General features: G+C 36.2%; 1 protein-coding gene across 1 annotated transcript; it reads left to right on the top strand.

Moving 5' to 3' along the window:
- The first annotated feature begins 276 nt into the window (after positions 1-276).
- LOC128027193 (sodium/potassium/calcium exchanger 3-like) lies at positions 277-17,255 on the top strand. The gene is made up of 18 exons (XM_052614533.1): positions 277-401; positions 576-831; positions 6,001-6,096; positions 9,005-9,081; positions 9,902-9,976; positions 10,064-10,148; positions 10,225-10,328; positions 10,406-10,480; positions 10,570-10,595; positions 10,688-10,741; positions 10,913-11,055; positions 11,173-11,339; positions 12,957-13,233; positions 14,276-14,442; positions 14,547-14,661; positions 14,783-14,895; positions 15,346-15,411; positions 15,522-17,255. The coding sequence occupies exons 2-18, from the start codon at positions 666-668 to the stop codon at positions 15,630-15,632; spliced, it is 1,917 nt and encodes a 638-aa protein (XP_052470493.1). The 5' UTR covers positions 277-401; positions 576-665; the 3' UTR covers positions 15,633-17,255.
- Positions 17,256-19,985: the final 2,730 nt, after the last annotated feature.

The following is a 19,985-nucleotide window of genomic DNA, read 5'->3' on the forward strand; positions in this document are numbered from 1 at the left end:
GAAAGGTTGCCAAATTTAGCCTAAACTGAGCTATAACTTCTACTATTATTATTACTTTTTAATTGTCAGTTAACTGAGTATAACAGAGACAATTGCAGAATCACTTTTAGAGTTACTAGTACTGCTTCTGCCCACGAGGATAAAATAATAATAACACGATCAAAGTAATTTTAAGAGTTTCTTGCCCCATTCTGTACCCTATTAAGTACTCCAAATATTTTTGAGGTCGGTATATCTAGCCTTGAAACAATCAACTGGGTTGATTTCCCCCAGCTGGATAAGTGTGGTGTTATTATTGTGAACCCTGGATGAGGGCGCAGTTGTGAGTTTGAGTGACGGAGACGAGCGCCTTGTGTGGAGGGAGGAGAGCGCGCGAGAAACGGACACGGATGGAGATGGAGGTGGGTGTGATTAGAATGCATAAGCTGAGACACAATACGTGAAAACATTTGAATATTTCTATTCGTTTCCTGCTCTGCGACATTTAAGACATTTTCGTTGCAGCTTTATATTACTGAAATTCCTGAAGGGTTCACTGTGGTTACGTGAAAGATGATTGTGTATCTTTATTGAAGCGATAGGATGTTGAGGCGACAGACGTATGACTGAACTTAAGCAAGCTGGTCCACCGTATGTTGAAAAGAATGCCAATATAGGTGTTGTGAATGAAAGAAGAGGGCTTCTCGCTTGGATGGACGTGTTTTGAGAGGTGTGGTGGAGGGATGAAGGCGGTGTTGGCATCCAGACGGCAGCGGCTCTTCTATCGGCTCTTCATATGTGCAGTCGGGCTCATCGCAGTCACCTGCTTCGCTCAAATTCTTCATGTAACAGGTGTGTTTATTCATTACCATAAGTCTTTCCGCTGCTAATTTTGATAAATATTTTCTTAAATGTTTGTGGGGAATTCCCGTTTTACTGCGGTGCATTATATAGGCTGAATATCATCCTTTTGAGTGTTTATCATTGTCGTGGAGATGTGGAACATTCTTGATTAATTGACGAGTTTCTCGTCATTATGACATATTAATGCGTTTAAGTTATGCAATATGTCTGTGAATCAACCACATGAGCAGCAATAGAAGCGTGCATGATCAAAACAAATTATTAGATCCACTACTTTCAAGAAACAAAATGACGAATTTCAATTAATCAGACAGCAAAATAAATCAGAAATTGAGGTAACAAGAATAATATAAGTGAATATTTGTCACTTCATTGCATATTTACATATAGCAAAAAAAAAAAAAATATATATATATATATATTGTCTGTTGGGTGTTTGAGGTGCCAACATACAATCAAAGTCCTTCTATAGTCTTTGTTACAATTCATTTGTGGAAAAAAAAATCTAAATTGGTTACAAAATGACAGTGTCAGAAATGTACTTTAAGTTGCTGAATAGGTTGGCCACTGATAAACAGTTTCTAAAGCATCATTTTAAAATGCCAAAAGCAGTAGTGGAGGAGCAGCAGGGACTGCATGGGTGGCAGACCATGGCAGCCACATAATTGGCTGTCTGTAAAGGGCATGACTGTGACAGCTGCTTCAGCTTGACATATTTCACAGTGACCTCTCCAGAACCTTGAGAGCATTGTTACCTGGACATTACACTTGTGTCTTGGGTCTTCAATATTACTCATCCCTAAAGGTTCAAGGGTTAAATTAGCAGGGGTTTAGAAGTTCTTCAGTCATCAAAGAAGTCAATTTCATCATATTTCATTTTTAGTGATAAAAACTTTGCTTGTAATTGAAGTTCTTGCTTTGAGCACTATGGAGTTTAAAAATTCCTTTTTTTTATTTATTTAAATGGTATAAAGGGGCAATCTACCCAAAAGTGAAAATTCTGTCATTATTTAATCATCCTCTTGTAATTTCAAACATGGAACGACATACCGCCCCCCCCCCCCCCCCCTCGCGTTTTCACATTGAAAGTCATTGGGGTCCAATAAAGTTTAATATAAAATATATATTTTTAGGGGGGTATCATAGAAGAAAGAAAGAAAGATCTGATTTACATCAGGGTGAGTAAATGGATTAACTTTTTTTAAAGGGGTCATGAACTGATTGGCGGATGAGTCATGGCGGATTGTAGACTTGGCAGAAAATGACCACTGCTGTGATTAGCTAACAGTTGTGTATGTTTGACTCCCGACATCCTTGGATGCTGCTGTGATTTAGCTTAAAAATGCATAAATACTCAGTACAAATCAAAAGCTCTCTAATAACAGACAAAGCAATAGTGAGCTCATATTAAAACAGTTACTCACTCTTGTGTGTTTTGACATTGGATCCAATAGTTGCCACAGCATCATCTTTTAGTCTTTCTAAAAATCCTGTATTGAACTGTATTTTGTTTGCAGACGAATCCGCAGTATGAAGTGAACAAAGAACCAAGTTCTTACTGACACAGTCTGGATCTTCATTAAAAATACAGTTCATCCACTCTTTCCTAATGTTGGGATCAGAAGGATGGCAATGCAAAAACTGTATTTTTTCCCCACAACAATCTTTCTTTCTTTCTTTCTTTCTTTCTTTCTTTCAGGACAACACACATAAATCAACATTTCTGTAAATGTGCCAGGGTTAGCCAGCTGGCTAATTTTCAACTGCAGTCCTTTGACAAGATGTTTAAAATAACAACAAGAAACAACAAAACATCAGCACAATAACTCTAACGTAACATCAAATACCATTTCCACAATTAGCTATGCAAGCACACAAAGCGGATACACACAAACCTAGATAGATAAGATGTAAACATGCTAGAAAAATAGTAAACATAAAGCACATCAGATGCTATTTTGAGTTAATAAAAAAAAAAAAAAAATTGTATAACAACACTATAATAACCATTCCAGACAATTAATAAAATAATAATTAAATAATCCAAACATAACCAAGCTATGCATTTGGCCATCGGACAACGAGCAAAGGACATGGGACAAGGTGACAGGTGACACTTCACCTTGTCGAAAAGTTTGAGTTTCATTTATTTTTAGAGCACATTTAAAAACAACTGAGCCGACCAAAGTGCAGCACAGAGAAGTATAATTAAGCCAGTAAGCCTAAAACAAATTTACAAAAAAATAGGTGGCAGAAGTAATACACAAAGTAAAACTGTATACAGCAGTTACTCCAGCCCATAAGCCTTTTTAAAAAGATATGTCTTTACTAAAGATTTAAAAACCTGAATAGAAGTGACTGATCGCAGGTAAAGAGGAAAAGCACAAACGAATGCTGACCGAAATGAATGTACAATGTGACCTACTTCTGCGTCACCATTCTGTGTTGCTTATAATTTGATCTTTTCACAGTGACTTTAACTTTTCCACCTTTGTCTGTGTGAGTAATGAGTTCCTCTGGGAGGCTGAGTTTGAATGTTAAGCAGCTCCTTAAAAAAGTGCCATCGGAATCTAGAGCTGAATGAAATGAGTGTGATTTCTTTCCCTTTTTGGTAACTGGAGCTTCACTTTAATAATAGACTGTAACATCACCATGTCAAGAACAATGCAGGTTTAGATGTGGATCTACAGATACGTCAAAAACCGAAGAATCCATAAATAGATGTAGAAACTGCTCTGTACTTGAAAAATAAATAAAAAATAGCAGGCAACCAATCATTGAATTTATATATAAATCTAAAAGTAATTTTCAAATATATAGTTTACAGTTATGTGTCAATCATGTGCTCTTGAATTTTATCCATCACTACCATGCCATTGCCTATATGTCTACATTCTGTCAACATATTCTAATACGCAGCCATGTTGCCTTTTGCAGTTATATTTGGAACTGATTAGTTTGCATATGCAAATGAGAACTATCTTTGTCATTTGTTTCTTGGGTAAACCACACCACACATCCAGTTCCATACCATTCATTAGACACTGCTTTTGGATGAGGTTTCCATGGGAACTTGAGAGAAGGGAAGGAAGCATTCTGATTGCCTCAATCTTTTGCCTATTTTTAAATGAGTTGGGGTTCAAGTTTAATACAGGGTGTCCAAAACTCAGAAAATTATTATTTAAGTAATTTAATGAAAAATAATGATAATAAAAAATAATGAATAATAATTAGAAAATAATCAAAATAAAAGCATTTTACCAGACTTTTGGACCCTGCACTTGAGGGTCGTAAAGATTCTCTCAACTCATGATACATTGCAATACGAATACATGCAATACGATTCACAATACTGATTTCATGATACCATCTGCATTTTAATCATGACCCAAACAAAGATTCAACGATTCATGTGCAACGAGCAGTTTTTGATTTAAATTAGATTGTATAATTTGAACACAAAAACAGAATGATCTGACTTTAACTGTGTGAAACTCAACTACATAAAACATCTGGATGAAACCACAGCAGACATGCTGAATTAAAATTCTGACAGCAGGTGGCGCTTATGGAATAGCCACAATATAGTATTTCCTTGGTTACTGCTGTAAACAAAGCAGTGCTGCACTTATAAACGCTACATTTATATGCATCATACAGAGGCAAGCCATCTAAACTTTACTGAAGACTGTCAATTCTTCTCAGACAGAGATTCATATAAACCCCCATCCCCAGTTGTATTGCGATTCGCTTAGCATCTCAACCTACTTGAATCGTCACTTTTTTTTTCTTTTTATTTATTTTTTTTTTTTTTTTGTACAGATTTTCAACCGGTTCGGGGTGCATCATTACATCCCTACTGCACTGTAATGATGGTGTAACTAAAGAGTTGTGGTTAGATATGAAATATTGGTTAATCTGATTAATAATAATTACATTAATAATTATATTAATACATTTAATAATAGTAATAATTCTATTTTAGGTATCAATTGACTTGAACATTTGTGCCAATGTTTTTTCTTTAAAGGGGGGGTGAAATGCTATTTCATGCATACTGAGTTTTTTACACTGTTAAAGAGTTGGATTCCCATGCTAAACATGGACAAAGTTTCAAAAATTAATTTGTACATTTGAAGGAGTATTTTTGTTCAAAAAATACTCCTTCCGGTTTGTCACAAGTTTCAGAAAGTATGGCTCTGTGTGACGTTAGATGGAGCAGAATTTCCTTACATGGGTCCTAGGGCATTTCTGCCGGAAGAGCGCGCGCTCCTGTATAGCGAGGCTAAGCACAGACATTTCACTGATCAGAGCGATTCACTGATCAGAGCGAGAGCGTCGCGAAAAGTCACAAAAGAAGTGTGTTTTTGGTTGCCAGGGCAAGACAACCCTGCACAGATTACCAAAAAAAAAAAAAAACAGCATTAAGGGACCAGTGGATGGAGTTTATTTTTACAGAGCATCAACGGAGTTGTGCAAGTGTTTTTGTTTGTTCCCTGCAATTTCGAAGATGCTTGTTTTACAAACAAGGCCCAGTTTGACGATGGATTTGCGTATCGTTTATTTCTTAAGGATGATGCAATCCCAACGAAAAAGGGTCACGATCGTGTGTTGGAACCGCAGGCGGTGAGTAAAACTGCTTAAAATATCTCTGCCTCCTTGTTAGTGTGTCTGCCTCCCATGCCGGAGACCCCGGTTCGAGCCCCGCTCGGAGCGAGTCGTTGCTGCTGCTGCTCTCGTTCAGTTTCAGCCTCGGGATCTGATTCTGGATCATAAATAAACGGCTGAATCTGACTGTAAGCCATGGTTTGTTTTGGATGATGGTTTTTCCCTCACGGTAATGTCACAGTCTCCACATGCTCTCAACGCAAAAGCTTACTCGCGCTCGTGATTCTTTAGCTCCGCCCACATGTCACGCCTCCAGCCGGTCGTGTTTTTCCGGGAAAAATCGGTACAGACTATCTTTCTCTTATGAATATAATAAAACTAAAGACTTTTTGGAGTTATGAAGGATGCAGTACTACTCTATAGGTACTCAAGATTAACAGGATATTGAGTGAAAACGAGCATTTCACCCCCCCTTTAATTAAATTAATCAGTAACTAAGCTGGACCAGTTAACAAGATATAGATGAACATGTGTTTTGTGTTTTTACAGCCCATTCCAAAGAGGATTCGGACTTGACCTGGGCCCGGCGTAAACTAACCCAGCAGATCATAGAGGAGAACCAGACATCAAGTTCACCCAGAGCTGGTGAGTGAAACCCTGAGCAGTTCTCTCTCTGATGTTCTCTCCAAATCACGCTATCTTTCCCCCTGCCTCCTCATTCTGTGAAGTGATGCAGACAGGTGCCCTCTTCATAGTCAAGCCCCCTTTGAGGCTTGTGTTTCTAAGCAACGGAATCTCTAATTTCAGAACAAAGGATAATCTGTTTCAAGCATTCAAAGTGTGCCACTTTAGAGAGATACGTCATATGTCCTTTTTTTCTTTTAATCAACTCCACAAATCACTCATCCCCAGAGGTGTTTCTCTTTTTCATCTGTTTTCTTTTTTCCTCTTCCACCAATCCATCTCACTCACTTTCTAACCTGTAGAAAAGTGTTTTTTCACCAGCACAGTTTTCAGTGCCTTGTGTAGGTTGCAACTCTTTCTGAATTTTATTCATGATAATGGGCCCTATCATACACCCGGCGCAATGAGACACAAGTCGCGGCGCAAGTGTTTTTGCTATTTTCAGTCCGGCGCCATTCGCATTTTTCCATCCAGCACAACGTTGTTTAATTAGCAAATGCATTTGCACCCATTTGTGCGCCCATGGGCGTGCTGGGCTAAAAAAGAGGTGTGTTCAGGCACATAATTATGAAATTAATGTTTTTCTTTAATACACATTGGCCACAATTATTGGCACCCCTAGAAATTCTTATGAGTATAATATCTCTGAAGTATATTCCCATTCATATTCACAATTTTGAGCACTCCATCATGATTATAAACATGAAATCATCCAGCACTGGCTTTCTGTTTAAGAGAAATATAAAGAGGAGGGAAAACAAAGCCCAAATTCCCTTAAATCATCCATCACAATGAGAAAAACCAAACAATATATTTCTGATGTGCAGCAAAAGATAACTGAGCTTCACATATTAGTGAAGTGGCTATAAGAAAAGAGCTAGAGCAGTGCCCATCAGGGCAATAACAGAAAATGTTACAAAACTGCCTGGAAGAGGACATGTGTCTATATCGTCTTAATGTGCGGTAAGAAGGAGAGTTTGAGTAGCTAAAGACTCTCCAAGGGTCACAGCTGGAGAACACAGAAATGGGTCACTGAGCTCAAAACCAAGCTTCTGTTATAGCCATTCCAGTCCTCTGACCTGAACCCTAACGGAAAATGAGAGGAGACAACTGAAGAGGAGAAGCACCAACATGGAGCTGGGAATCCAAAGGGTCTGGAGTGATTCCGGATGAAGGAATGGTCTCTGATATCTTGTCAGGTGTTCTCTAACCTCAAAATTTTGACCTGTTAAACTGGCAAATGGAGGTTTCAAACATTATTGAATTGTGACCAATGTGTATTAGAGGAAAACATTTATTTCATAATGACATTTTTGTAACTTTTTTAAATAAAAGACTAAAAGGATCAACAATGCAGATGAATTTTCACAGTCTTCTCTAAACACACTGTAAATATAAAAATGTAATGAGGGATAATCATTGCATGTATTAGAATTAGGCTACCTATTTCCAATTCAGCCTATTGGTTTATTGAACATTACGCCATTTACTCATTAAGAAAATAGGGACAACCCTTTCCAAAAATGCGGCCATGTGCATGGACCGTTTTTTCCGTTGTTAAAATAGCAAAAGTGGATTTGGACACGCCCTGAGTGCACCTGTGCCGTGCGCTTTACACTTTGCATTTAGATCATTAAAATAGGGCCCAATATGTTCAGTGACATTAATTATATTTTGCAGACTGCATACGATTCACTTCAATCATGTAAAACACATTTAAGGTTGTTTTTTGTAATGCAGAGAAAATAGAGCCAATGGTTATTTGCTTGCACTGTTCATACATCACAAGTTATTGTTTGAAGTTATACATTTTTTTTATTTGATACTTTCTATTCTTATCTATTATTGCTGTTTATTGAAAGTTGATAGCAATGCTTTTTGGAAAATTAATGTTTAAAAACAGCTAACTAAGATATCAGCGGTAGCGCAGGCTGAGCAGATTGATTTTAGAGGACAAATGTAATAAAATGCAATGCTCTAAAAGCTCTTGAAATCATTAAACCCCTTTAATTATTTATAAATCCTTCTGATTTATGAAATTCAATTAGAAAGTCCTTGGTAAATTGAATCTTAAATGTAACTGAGCAGCTATTAATTCCAGCTATGCATCAAGATAACAGATTTAATAGTATTGCTCAGATGAATCAAGACAAATTTCCCATTGCTTTTGACATTTTCTAGTGGAATAGAATTTTTAAATAAGCTCATTGTATGCAAATTCTATACATTTTCAAAATGTGAGAAGTTGAAAAACAGAAAAGCTAATTGCTTTTAATCTGTGCATTTAAAGCGTGCCCTTTTTCCTGGCTGTTTATTAGACAGCTACCCACTTTAAAGCAGTCAGAGCAAGAATCGTCTTCACGCTGATTGCATCTCAAGAAGTTGTGGGCTAAAGTATTACAAGTCCTCTAATTTAACTAGGCCTACTCTTCCTGGCCTCTTAGTTACCACTTAGTTACCACGGATAAAAGCTTCTTAACAACCTTAAGATAAATGGAGAGCATTGCCTTGACATGGACTACATCAGTGAAGTAAGAAAGTACAACACTACATAGATCAGTGTATTCATAGATTAAATACAGTTTACTTTGCCTTCTTTTTGTTTGTTTGTTTGTTTGTTTTTCCTCTACTACAATATACATCTGAATGTGTGGTTACACTTTACCATGTCAGCCACAATTTCTTTAGGGCCATTAGAAATGTTACGTAAATCAAAATAAGGTTTAATAGCCACTGCGCTGTCAGATGCGAAACCTTGATATTATGTGACCTTTAATGTAAGCATGATTGCATAGTTTCTCTGTGTAGAATTCCTGGAGGTATTTTTGCCCCTGTCTCTATTCTCTAAAATGTTCACTTTTCCACCCAGCTATTCATGAATTTCCTGAGGACATCTTCACTAAGGGACAGAGGAGGCATGGGGCAATTCTACTGCATGTGTTTTGTGTAGGTATACCAAAGTACGGTGAGAAATACAGAGAACTGTGATGCAGTGATTGACTGTATAATGATAATTACAGGACTGTTCAAAAGTTTAGTTTTTAAAAATATTTTAAAGACATCTATATTTTTATTCAGCAAGGATGCATTGAACTGGTCAGATGTTACTGTAAAGAAGATCTCCATTTGAAATAAATACTGCTGAACATACGTATTATGATTTGCACAAAGCAGCTGTTTTCAACATTAATATTAATATGAAGTGTTTCTTCAGCACCAAATCAGCATATTAGAATGATTTCTGAAGGATGTGACTCTGAAGTCTGGAGTAGTGATGCTGAAAAATCAGCTTTGTCATCTGGAATAATTACATTTTAAAATATATTAAAATAAGAAATGGTTATTTTAAAGTGTAGTATTCACAGTATGCATATATAACAATGTTACCATTTTAACTGTATTTTTGATCCAGTGAATTCAGCTTTGGTGACCATTAGAGATTTTAAAAGCATTAAAAACATAACCGCTCCCTTAAACGTTTGAACGGTAGTGGACATTCCGTTTTTTATTTGTTTTAGTAGAAGTTTTTGTGTTTGCATTCTGGTTTCACTTGTAGAATTATAGTTTGTAATTTGATTACACAAACACATTTGTTTACTGAGTGCATAGCAAAATTCAAAATAATGATACAACTACAGCTGAAAGAACTCATTCAGTAGGGTCTTTGATAGCACTGTTATTGGTCTTGTGCTATCAAATTAGTGTTTGTAAAAGTTAAGTAATGGATTTCTGCTGAACTATCTATTGTGTGCTCTTGTGACCACAGACGGTTTACATGTTTTATGCCCTTGCTATTGTCTGCGACGTCTACTTTGTCCCCTCTCTGGAAAAAATTTGTGAGGTGAGTGCAATTTGTTCCTACAGACGGGAATCTCAGTGTTCCCGGGAAACATCAGAGCATATTCTGAGCTGGAGTTTGTATTTTCAGAATCTGCACCTCAGTGAGGATGTTGCAGGTGCCACTTTCATGGCAGCAGGAAGCTCCGCCCCTGAGCTTTTCACTTCTTTGATTGGTCAGACCTCTAGCAATGTTTCAATAAGCTGCTGGTGTAAATAAGTTGTCATTAAGAAAGTGTCTCTTCTTATCAGGTGTGTTCATCACCAAGGGAGACCTGGGGTTGGGAACTATTGTGGGATCAGCGGTCTTCAACATCCTGGTCATCATCGGAGTTTGTGGAATATTTGCTGGACAGGTAGTATATGCATATTTATTACATTAAATATGAAATGTTACAGATTCTTGTTACATTCCAGCGTTCCTGCTTCACAGACCATCACTCTGACCTGGTGGCCGCTCTTCCGTGACTCTATCTACTACATACTTTCTGTGTTGGCCTTGATTCTGGTAAGCGTGAGTATGACTGTATCTGTAGGTTGAATTTATAGTCAACCCTAATTTATTTTTGTGCTTGTGTGTGTGTGTGTGTATTTCAGATCATATATGATGAAAAAGTAATTTGGTAAGTGTACTGAAATCATCATAAAGGAGGTGTAATATTACTCATTGACATTTAAGTGTACTGGGCTTTATCATATAATATAACTGTTGCAGGTGGGAGACTATAATGCTTATATCAATGTATGGAGTTTACATCCTTATCATGAAGTGAGTATTTCACATGTTTATATATTATATACAAGAAGAGTTAAAATGTAAGTAATGTTAATGAAATTAGATTTATTGTACTATATACTGCAAATAGTATAGCGTAAATGTATTTATTTTTAATGTAATTTTCACATGATATAATATGAGTTTCTGTGTGTTCCTTTCAAGGTTTAACAGTCAGATTTGGGGCTGGGTGGAGCAGAGGTTTGGTATTCCAGGTCAGCCGTGTTTGGTGAGCAGTCTGCGCAGAGATGTGTCGGTAGGAGAGGCGAGCTCACACTGTGACACCTCCATGATCCTCTTGAAGAAAGGTGTGTGTGTGTGTGTGTGTGTGTGGAGGGTGGAGCTGTGCAGATCATACTGAGTGTGTGTGTGCATTATAAAGTATCACGTCTCTCTCTCTCTCTCTCTCTCTCTCTCTCTCTCAGGTCAGGATGCGGGTGGCCAGGACTCCCCGGTGGTGATGGTGGATGAGATGATGAGTCTACACCCTCACCAGTTCTCTTTCTCAGAGGCAAGCCTCCGTGTCATGATCACGCCCCACTTCTCCCCCCGCACTCGCCTCAGCATGGCCGGACGCATGCTCATCACCGAGGTACTGGCTAGATGCTTGCTCACTTTGTGCATGTCTGGATGGGACAACAGCACCTCCGTTTTCAACCAAGAATATGAATTATCAAGATTATTTGATGGATTAAAGTAAGCTATTAGAGTTACAGTCTTTTCTTTATTAGTGTATCAACTTTGTCTCCATTTTGTTTTCTTAATCTTTTTTTTTTGTCTTGTTTTCCAGTAAAATATTCCAGTGTCCTTAAAACAAAATAAAATTGATTTGAGAAATAAAAATGTATAAGATATTAAGACTAGAGCAAGAGAATATACTAATGTTGATAAGATTTTAAAAAATGTTTTTGAAAGTGGTCTCTTATGCTCGCCATTTATTTAATCACAAATACAGTTAAAACAGTAATATTGTGAAATAAAATTACAATTTAAACTGTCTTAAAACTGTAAACTGTCTTGTATTTTCATATATTTTAAAATAATTTATTCCTGCTAAATTTCAAAGCTGGATTTATGCAACATATTTTCTCTAGTCTTCAGTGTCATGTGATCCTTCAGAAATAATTTTTTATTATTATTACTAATTTCTGGTGTTGTTTCTCTTACATTTATTTTATTATTATTATTATTATTACTGTCAACTTTAATCCAACCTTTTATGAATTCTTGCGGAGTATAGGTATTCTTATAAAAAAGCATATTTAGATTTTTTTTTTCATTAAAAATGAGTTTTCCTTGTTTCATGCATAATTCAAAAAGTTTGAGCATTTTTTTATCTCAAATAACTGTTATTCCTTGTTTCAATTATGATACATATATATATATATATATATATATATATATATATATATATATATATATATATATATATATATATATATATATATATATATATATATATATATATATATATATATATATATATATATATATATATATATATATATATATACAACCAGTGCTTCTTAATTTAGGAGAGGTAGAAATGGCCGTGAATGAGAATCTGTCACATTCAGTAAGAAATATGAAATAACATTTTTGTTCTCAGGAGAAACTTGAGAAGCGGGACTGTTCGTTTGAACTCATTTATTATTATTACTATCTTGGAGAATTATTAAAGAGATTTCATTTATGGTTTCTCTGTCCTATGGGTCCCTTAATAGGACCCTTCAGCTGTAACTTCTGTAACAGGTAGGATTTGTGACTGATCCAATTCTTAGATCATCTGCTATTTCCTGTATATCCAAACGTTTACACTTCAAATGTCAGCAGTAGTATTTCTTCCTAGGTTCAGGCATCCTCAGACACCACTCCTAATTTCCATTTTTGTTGAGACCCCTTTAACCTAATGTAACCATTCTGTTGTTTGTTTGAACAAATGCTTTATTCCATCTACAGTCGTTCACATGACTTACTTGTTGGCTTGACTCTTGCAGCTCTTGCATGTCCTCTCTACGACACACTAATGGACTGTGCTTTACCTTGGTCTTGGGATGTGTTCAACAAGCTTGACTCTGAATCTCTGTCCTTCCCATCTATCATCTAATTGAATCTCATTCATTTGAAGGGGTTCACATTGGGTCTCCTCTTCTCCAGCCCTGCAGTGTCCGACTGTACATCTCTCACATCTCACACATGTAATCAACAGAGGCAGAGACTGATTAGAAACAGGAGCCCTGGAGACAGCAGTGGCAGCGGAGCAGGGGACACTCCTGGCCAAGATGGTCCAGGCATGGAGGGGGTTCCTTGGGGTCTGGAGAACGGAGGGGCCCTTGAGAGTGAAACACAACCCCTGGAGGAACCCAGACCGAGGGGCCAAGGAGGAGAGTTAAAACAAGTAGCAGACATAGAGGACACACAACCTAAAGATGAGGAGGAAGAAGAGGCAGATGAAGAACAACACTTCAGACCTTTTACTGTGCCAGGTGAGTGAATATTAAACAACTTTTTCTCAAACAATTCTGGATCAATCCACAAAAGAATCATAAATTAAATTAACATCCATTTAATTAACATCCAAATAATTAACATTTCTTTATCATGAATATTTTTTTAGCAAATTATTATAGTATATTATATGCATTTATACAGTGAAAAAATTATTAGTGCAGAAACAATGTGTGTGTGTGTGCATATACACGTGGAATCTTGATGCCATTCGTCCAAAATCAATTTAGAATTTGATAACTCCGCAAATCAAAAATGAATTGCATCATAAGGGGCATAAAGTCTTCCACCCCTAGTGGATATGTTTATAAATGATTCCAAAACATGATATTAAAGCATTATTCAGAATAACAGGACAACGCATTGAGTTTATTATGGTTCATCCATCTCCGTTTTTTCCTCACATCCTGATTAGAAGAATGGCCCTCATTTTCGGCCCCTTAAGGACCATAATGCATTAGTCTGAGAGCCATTTCTAGGTAATGGGGGCATGCATTTTAGATTAAAGCACTAGTGCTATGCTAGTGCTATGATTATAGGAAAGTGATGAGAGGGCTCAAACCTCTCGGGGCTGATGCGGCTTGCAATCAAATGAACTCTATCACTGCTGAACATTCAAACATCTCACTGAAGATGACAATAAGGGTGAAAATTGCTATTTGAAGAGCTCAAAAGGGAAACCTTTGAAGCATTTCAATAACAAAAGGCAAATAAAAAGAGATCATGAAAACAGAAATCAAGTATCTTTGTCTGTAGAGACTGTCTTTGTCCTGTTGGTGATATTTTTATGTATACTCAGAAAAAAAAGGTATAAAAGCTTTCCCTGTGGCAAAATGCTTTCAAAAGGTACACAAAGGTGCATATTATTACCCTAAATGTACTTTGAAATGTACCACCACAGTGACAGCTTTTTGTATCTTTTGTATTTTTACATAAATGTGATACTGTTTTTGTCCTGTAGGTGGTGTTAAGGGGCATAGAATGAAATGAGGTAATGATTTGAAGTACTTTTATCCACAGAGGGGCGCTGGGAGCAAGTGAAGTGGGCGCTGTCATGGCCCTTAGGCTGCCTTCTGTACTACACTGTCCCCAACTGTGTTTTGCCCCGCTGGGAGCGCTGGTTCATGGTAACCTTTGTGGCCTCTACACTCTGGATTGCCGTGTTCTCCTACCTCATGGTGTGGATGGTGAGATCAACCCTTCAACGCTCATTGTCACTGACAAAACATCTTGTGGGAATGGCTCAGTGTATGATAGGATGGGCTAATAAAACACACTGTCTTTATTGCAGGTCACCATTATCAGTTTCACACTGGACATTCCAGATGTTGTCATGGGTATTACATTTCTAGCAGCAGGCACCAGTGTCCCAGACTGCATGGCTAGTCTCATAGTTGCCCGTCAAGGTGCTAAGATCGCCCCACTCTTCCATCTTCCTGTCCACATATTCAGTTTTAAAAGATCAGATGAGTATGTTTGTAAAGTTGATTTGATTGGTCAGATGAATGAATGTGTCTGGTGCTGCAGGTATGGGAGACATGGCGGTGTCTAACTCGATTGGCAGCAACATCTTCGATATTCTACTGGGTCTCGGTTTCCCATGGGCACTGCGGACTCTAGTGGTTGATTATGGGTCAACTGTGAGTTTTGATTGATTTTAACTAGGGATGGGTCACAATGGTCACTGATGTTTTCTTTCTCTGATTGTGTATCATTCGAGAGAAAAAAGATATTAAATTAAATAAAGCAATAAGAAATTAGCAAATAAATAATGTATTTAGTAGCATATGATATAAATATATATTTATAGCAAATTATATGTATTTCAGTCAAATTTTATAATTTTCATTTAGTGTAAGTTTTTTTTTTCAGCTTTATTATTAACAAGTTTAATTAATTATTAAATTGCTATTTCTTTTCATAACTTTTACAATTCATAAGATCCACTTTATTTGTGTGTTATTTCAGTATTAGTCTTCATTAGTGTTTGTTTTCATTAGGAATAATGATCCTGGTTCTGTGTGCTAAATTTGAGCGGCACCAAAAACTTCTTTTGATTCTAACAGCATTCTCTCTCGCTCTTCCGCCAGGTCTTCATTAACAGTAAGGGGCTGGTGTACTCGGTGATTCTTCTCCTTGCTTCTGTTTTTCTCACTGTAAGGTCATCACATATAATTTGAGAACCCTCTTGATCTTATGTTTATGCTTTTACATATTATGTCTCATGGCATGTACGTGGCTTGTCTTTGCCCGTGTATTTCTCTAGGTACTGAGCGTGCACCTGAACCACTGGAGGCTGGACCGGAGGCTCGGCCTCGGGCTTCTGTTTCTGTATGCCATCTTCCTGCTCTGCTCCATCTGCTTTGAGAAACTCTAGATCCCACTTTCCATGTTTTGCTTAGCTGTAGGGTAGATCTAGACCTAGATAATCATATTTTACCCCCAGTCACTGCCTTATTAGTAGCGGTTATTCCAGCCATGGTTTGAGGCCAGAGTAGTGAACGTTACACTGTGAAGCGTGACTCTGCTTCGGTCGGTTCTACACACGGCTTTAAGCCAGTCACCCACTCACTACACAGTGCTGCCAAACTGAAGGAGACTGTCCTTCATACTGTACCTCTGAAACATTTCTTAGCACTCAGAGCTTCTTAAAGAGTTTTAATTACAAGGTGTGATGAATTTATACAACTGGTATTAAATGTTTACAGCAAACAGGAGACTTTCTCTAGGCTCGGCTTTTGCATATTTCTATTCTGAAATCTTATAGTCACAAGCAAGCGTGATATGAAGAAAAATATGTCACTGCAAAAGTGTTAATACTTAAAAGAATTCTATTAACTGTTGTTAAATTCAATTTATTGCATTACTTTGCCTTTTTTATTTTTGACTTTAGGTCTGTAAAAGTTAGTGCTAAGGATTTTCCTGTTTCAGTATAATTAAGAGCAGTTTGTTTGTTCCTTGAAAAAGAAAATATTCTGGTATTTTGGAAGGCATTTCTTGTAGTATTACTGATTAGCCAAAAACATCCCCTGTCTTTGGTAAGTGTTTACGTTCCAAACATAAATAGTTTTATATAAAGTGTAACTTTATATAGAGGTGTCTGTTGCAGATTTTGATATGTTGTAATGAAATTACTTTTGTGCTCTACTGCACTACTATGAATATGAACATGAGAAAATAACAATCAATTAAATCTTTAACAATGTTTAGCCATTATTCACAAAGAACTGCTTTATACACAGGCTTTGTCATTTTAAATGCACCAAATGAAGAGTTTGGTATCACAATATAGTTATTATTATTATTTTTTATTTTTTTCAACCATCGTATATTGCATACTGTCTACAGGTCAGATGATGAATTATAATGTGTATATATATATATATATATATATATATATATATATATATATATATATAGATAGATAGATAGATAGATAGATAGATAGATAGATAGATAGATATAGATATAGATAGACAGATTATGTTCATAATCAAAGGCTTCCACTGTTTGAGCAGAAATTATTTGGTTAATTCTTGTACAGCAGTGTTTTAATTGTTGTAAAGTTATCTGTAAAGTTATTTTAGACATTTGACATCTTATTCTGTTTATAAATGCTTAATTTTTTTGTTCTGTTGTATATTTATTTTTTTTAAAGACGTATTTAAGTAAGACCCACACTGATTTTTTTTTTTTTTTTTTTTTTTTGTGGTTTGCAACTCTCTACTAATGAGCAAAATGTAAATTATTTAATTTGTCTAGAAGATTTTCATCTTACCACTCGCAATAAAGAGTGTTAATTAAATTGATGTGAAAAAATGAATAGTAAATGACAAGTTACAGCCGGATTGAGTAAACTGAATGTTTCAGTTGAACAACTTCCTGTTTGTTTTCGTTTTAGAAGTAACAATGAAGCAGCTCATTACCGTTTGTTACAGTTCTGTCTGTCTTCTTAAAGATTGTTGAGTGCAATAAAACAAGGTCTGTGCAATACCCCAGATCATCACTCTAATGTGGCATTTGTAGTCTTCCCCTTGAACTTATGGAAGTGTCGCGAATAAAGTTATAAATAAAGAGTTCTTCTTAAGAGTTTATTTATAAGCTTCAATTTGGAAACAGTTTTTGGAAAGTTACATAGTTTTTTACATTTACAGCTTTTTACAGTGGATTAACATTTATTATAAATGTTTCTATCTTCCATGTGTGATCTAGCCATGTGTGTGGACCTGTTAAGACAGAAGAGTATACAGCAGTATATTTGATAAAATTTGAAGAAAGCTGTATCTGGTTTTTAAAATTCGATAGGCCCAGAGTAATTAAACAAGAGCAATATTTAATAAAGTACACTACTGGTCATGTGTGCTGTCAGTAAGGTATAGTTTAGGTTTTATTTTATTTTTATATTCAAACATCATCTTAGTCATTAAAGACAATTATCATAAAAAATGATTCTATTTTAAACAAATACTGTTCTTTTTAATTTTGAATTTGTTCTGTTTTCAAATAGATAATAATAAGAAATGTTTCTTAAGGATCAAATCAGAATGATTTCTGAAGGGTCGCGTGGAAATTCAGCTTTGCCATTACAGGAATAAATGACATTTTAAAATATATTAAAATAGAAAACAGTTATCTTAAATTGTGATTCTACTGACTGTTGTTTCTACTGTATTTTTTATCATGTAAATACTGCCTTGGTGAGCATAAGAAGAAAAAAACATAAAAAATCATAAAACCCTACATTTTTGAACAACAGTGTATATTATGTGTATATAAAATGTAGTTTATAAGAATTTACGTTTTTAGGTTTAAGTTTAAGTTTAGTTTGAGGCAACATAGTCATCAAAATCTTGCTTTTCTCCAAAGTAAAACCAAAATAAATTATGTTCTTTATTATGTTCTCCTTGTTTTGGGGCTTCCTAATTTGTTTTTGTTTTTTTCATTAAAGCTGGTGGAAGATGAGTGATGTTAGTCCAGTACTTCCACCTGCAATTCCAGAAACACAGACATAATCCATCACCGCTCTGCGCTGTTTGTTCATTTGGCACCAAACCTTTGTGTCATATCATATACCTTTCACTTTGATAAATACAGCAAAAGAGAAACCAATAGCACTTTCCCAGGACAAACGTCATCTGGTGCGTAATAGTGCTTCTTGAGTATTCATGGATTGCTTTGCATGTGTGGGTGACAGTTTCTAACTCTGAATACCACTGAAAACAGAATTGCCCAAAAATAAACTGAATCAAATGCTTGTAATGCAATTAGCTCGTTCTGCTTATTTTATAATAAAAATGCACTGATTAATTTAACATTTGATACTAATCAATGAAACATCAGCCCAAATACATCATGCAACATAAGGTATATCAAGACATAAAGAATCTGAGGCAGAGCAGTCACAGATGGGAAGTGAAGAGTAAACATTTGTTAGGGGTCTCTGTGCAAGCAGAGATAGTCTCTGTCTGAATTGACAGCACACCCTAATTGTGTCTATGACGAGGGAGCCATCACGTCAAAACCATAAACACTGGGATGGGGTGACATGAGCAATATCGATCCCTTCAGGATAGATGGCCTCTGAAGATATAAAAACTGAAGGTCCTGGCTGGGGCGAGAGTACTGAAGACTGGAGACACCCGCCGACCTCTCAACATGTTGTCACTGGCACTGCTCTACATTCTGGCCGTGGTTTGCTCTGCGCTGAGAACTGACGCAATGCCTCTATATTCAGACACGCCACTGCCTCAACAGGAAGGTAAGATTATCAGTGTGCTCTTGAGAAGTTGGTTAAGGCTGAACATGAGGCTAAATGGTAAAACCCATGTCTAAAAGACGCTGGGCTTATGCTGAGTGCTCAATTTCCCTTCTGCTTTCATTGTAAATGTTAAAGAGGAAGTGGTGAATACAGGATTGGAAAGATTTGATGAAGACCCATGAGCTTGATCAGTGATAACTTAACATGATAACTCAATCCATCTTCACTAAAGCTTATAAACATGATCATTCAACTTAGAAACAAGGTTTTTTTGGGGGTGAAAATTCGAATAAAACTGTAAAACATTTTCAAAGTTGTATACAAAACAAATAATATTGGAATATGTTTTACAAGAAGACACGATTGCGGTGTTTCTTTAAAATTCCATGTTTAAGTCAATGTATCACATGCTGTTTCTTTGTGATTATTTGTGAAATTGACTTGTTTCACCGCCAACGTTTTTTTCAGTGTAGTTTTGTAGTTCATAATTGAATTGCTTTTACCTTTTTTTCTGTCTCAGAACTGATTCAGAAACTGGTGGCAGAGGTTGAGGACAGACAGAATAATGACTTAACAGAGCAAAGAGACATCAAAACTGTGCTCCCTGTCCTGCTCCAGAGAGGTGAGACTGTGACTCTTGGGTGCTTATTATTACAGAACATTTCTAATATTATTACAATGGACACATCTTTCCAAAAATTCCTGCAGTCTAATCATGTTTTATTCATTCATTTATTTTGTTCGGCTTAAACTTTCTTTCTAGGTGCAAAAGAAACTTTGCAACAAGAAAAAATTAATAACATGGTACAGTATGATCCTACTCTTTCTAATGAATTTACCATTTCTTACTATCTTTCTTTCTCATAATTAAAAGGTAACTAAAGTGACAATGAATATGTTGTGTGTCTTTAGGAGGATGATTTCAAAGCAGTCATCTTGAAACTGGCAGCAGCTGATAACCTGCGTTCTCAA

This window comes from Carassius gibelio, chromosome A14 (genome assembly GCF_023724105.1).
Source record: "Carassius gibelio isolate Cgi1373 ecotype wild population from Czech Republic chromosome A14, carGib1.2-hapl.c, whole genome shotgun sequence".
NCBI lineage: Eukaryota > Metazoa > Chordata > Actinopteri > Cypriniformes > Cyprinidae > Carassius > Carassius gibelio.

Excerpts from the sequence above, each read along its gene's own strand:
- LOC128027193 (XM_052614533.1), top strand. The coding sequence starts at position 666 with ATGAAAGAAGAGGGCTTCTCGCTTGGATGGACGTGTTTTGAGAGGTGT. Across the intron at positions 11,340-12,956 it reads GACGCATGCTCATCACCGAG|AGGCAGAGACTGATTAGAAA; the intron begins GTACTGGCTAGA and ends TGTAATCAACAG. Across the intron at positions 15,412-15,521 it reads TTGCTTCTGTTTTTCTCACT|GTACTGAGCGTGCACCTGAA; the intron begins GTAAGGTCATCA and ends GTATTTCTCTAG.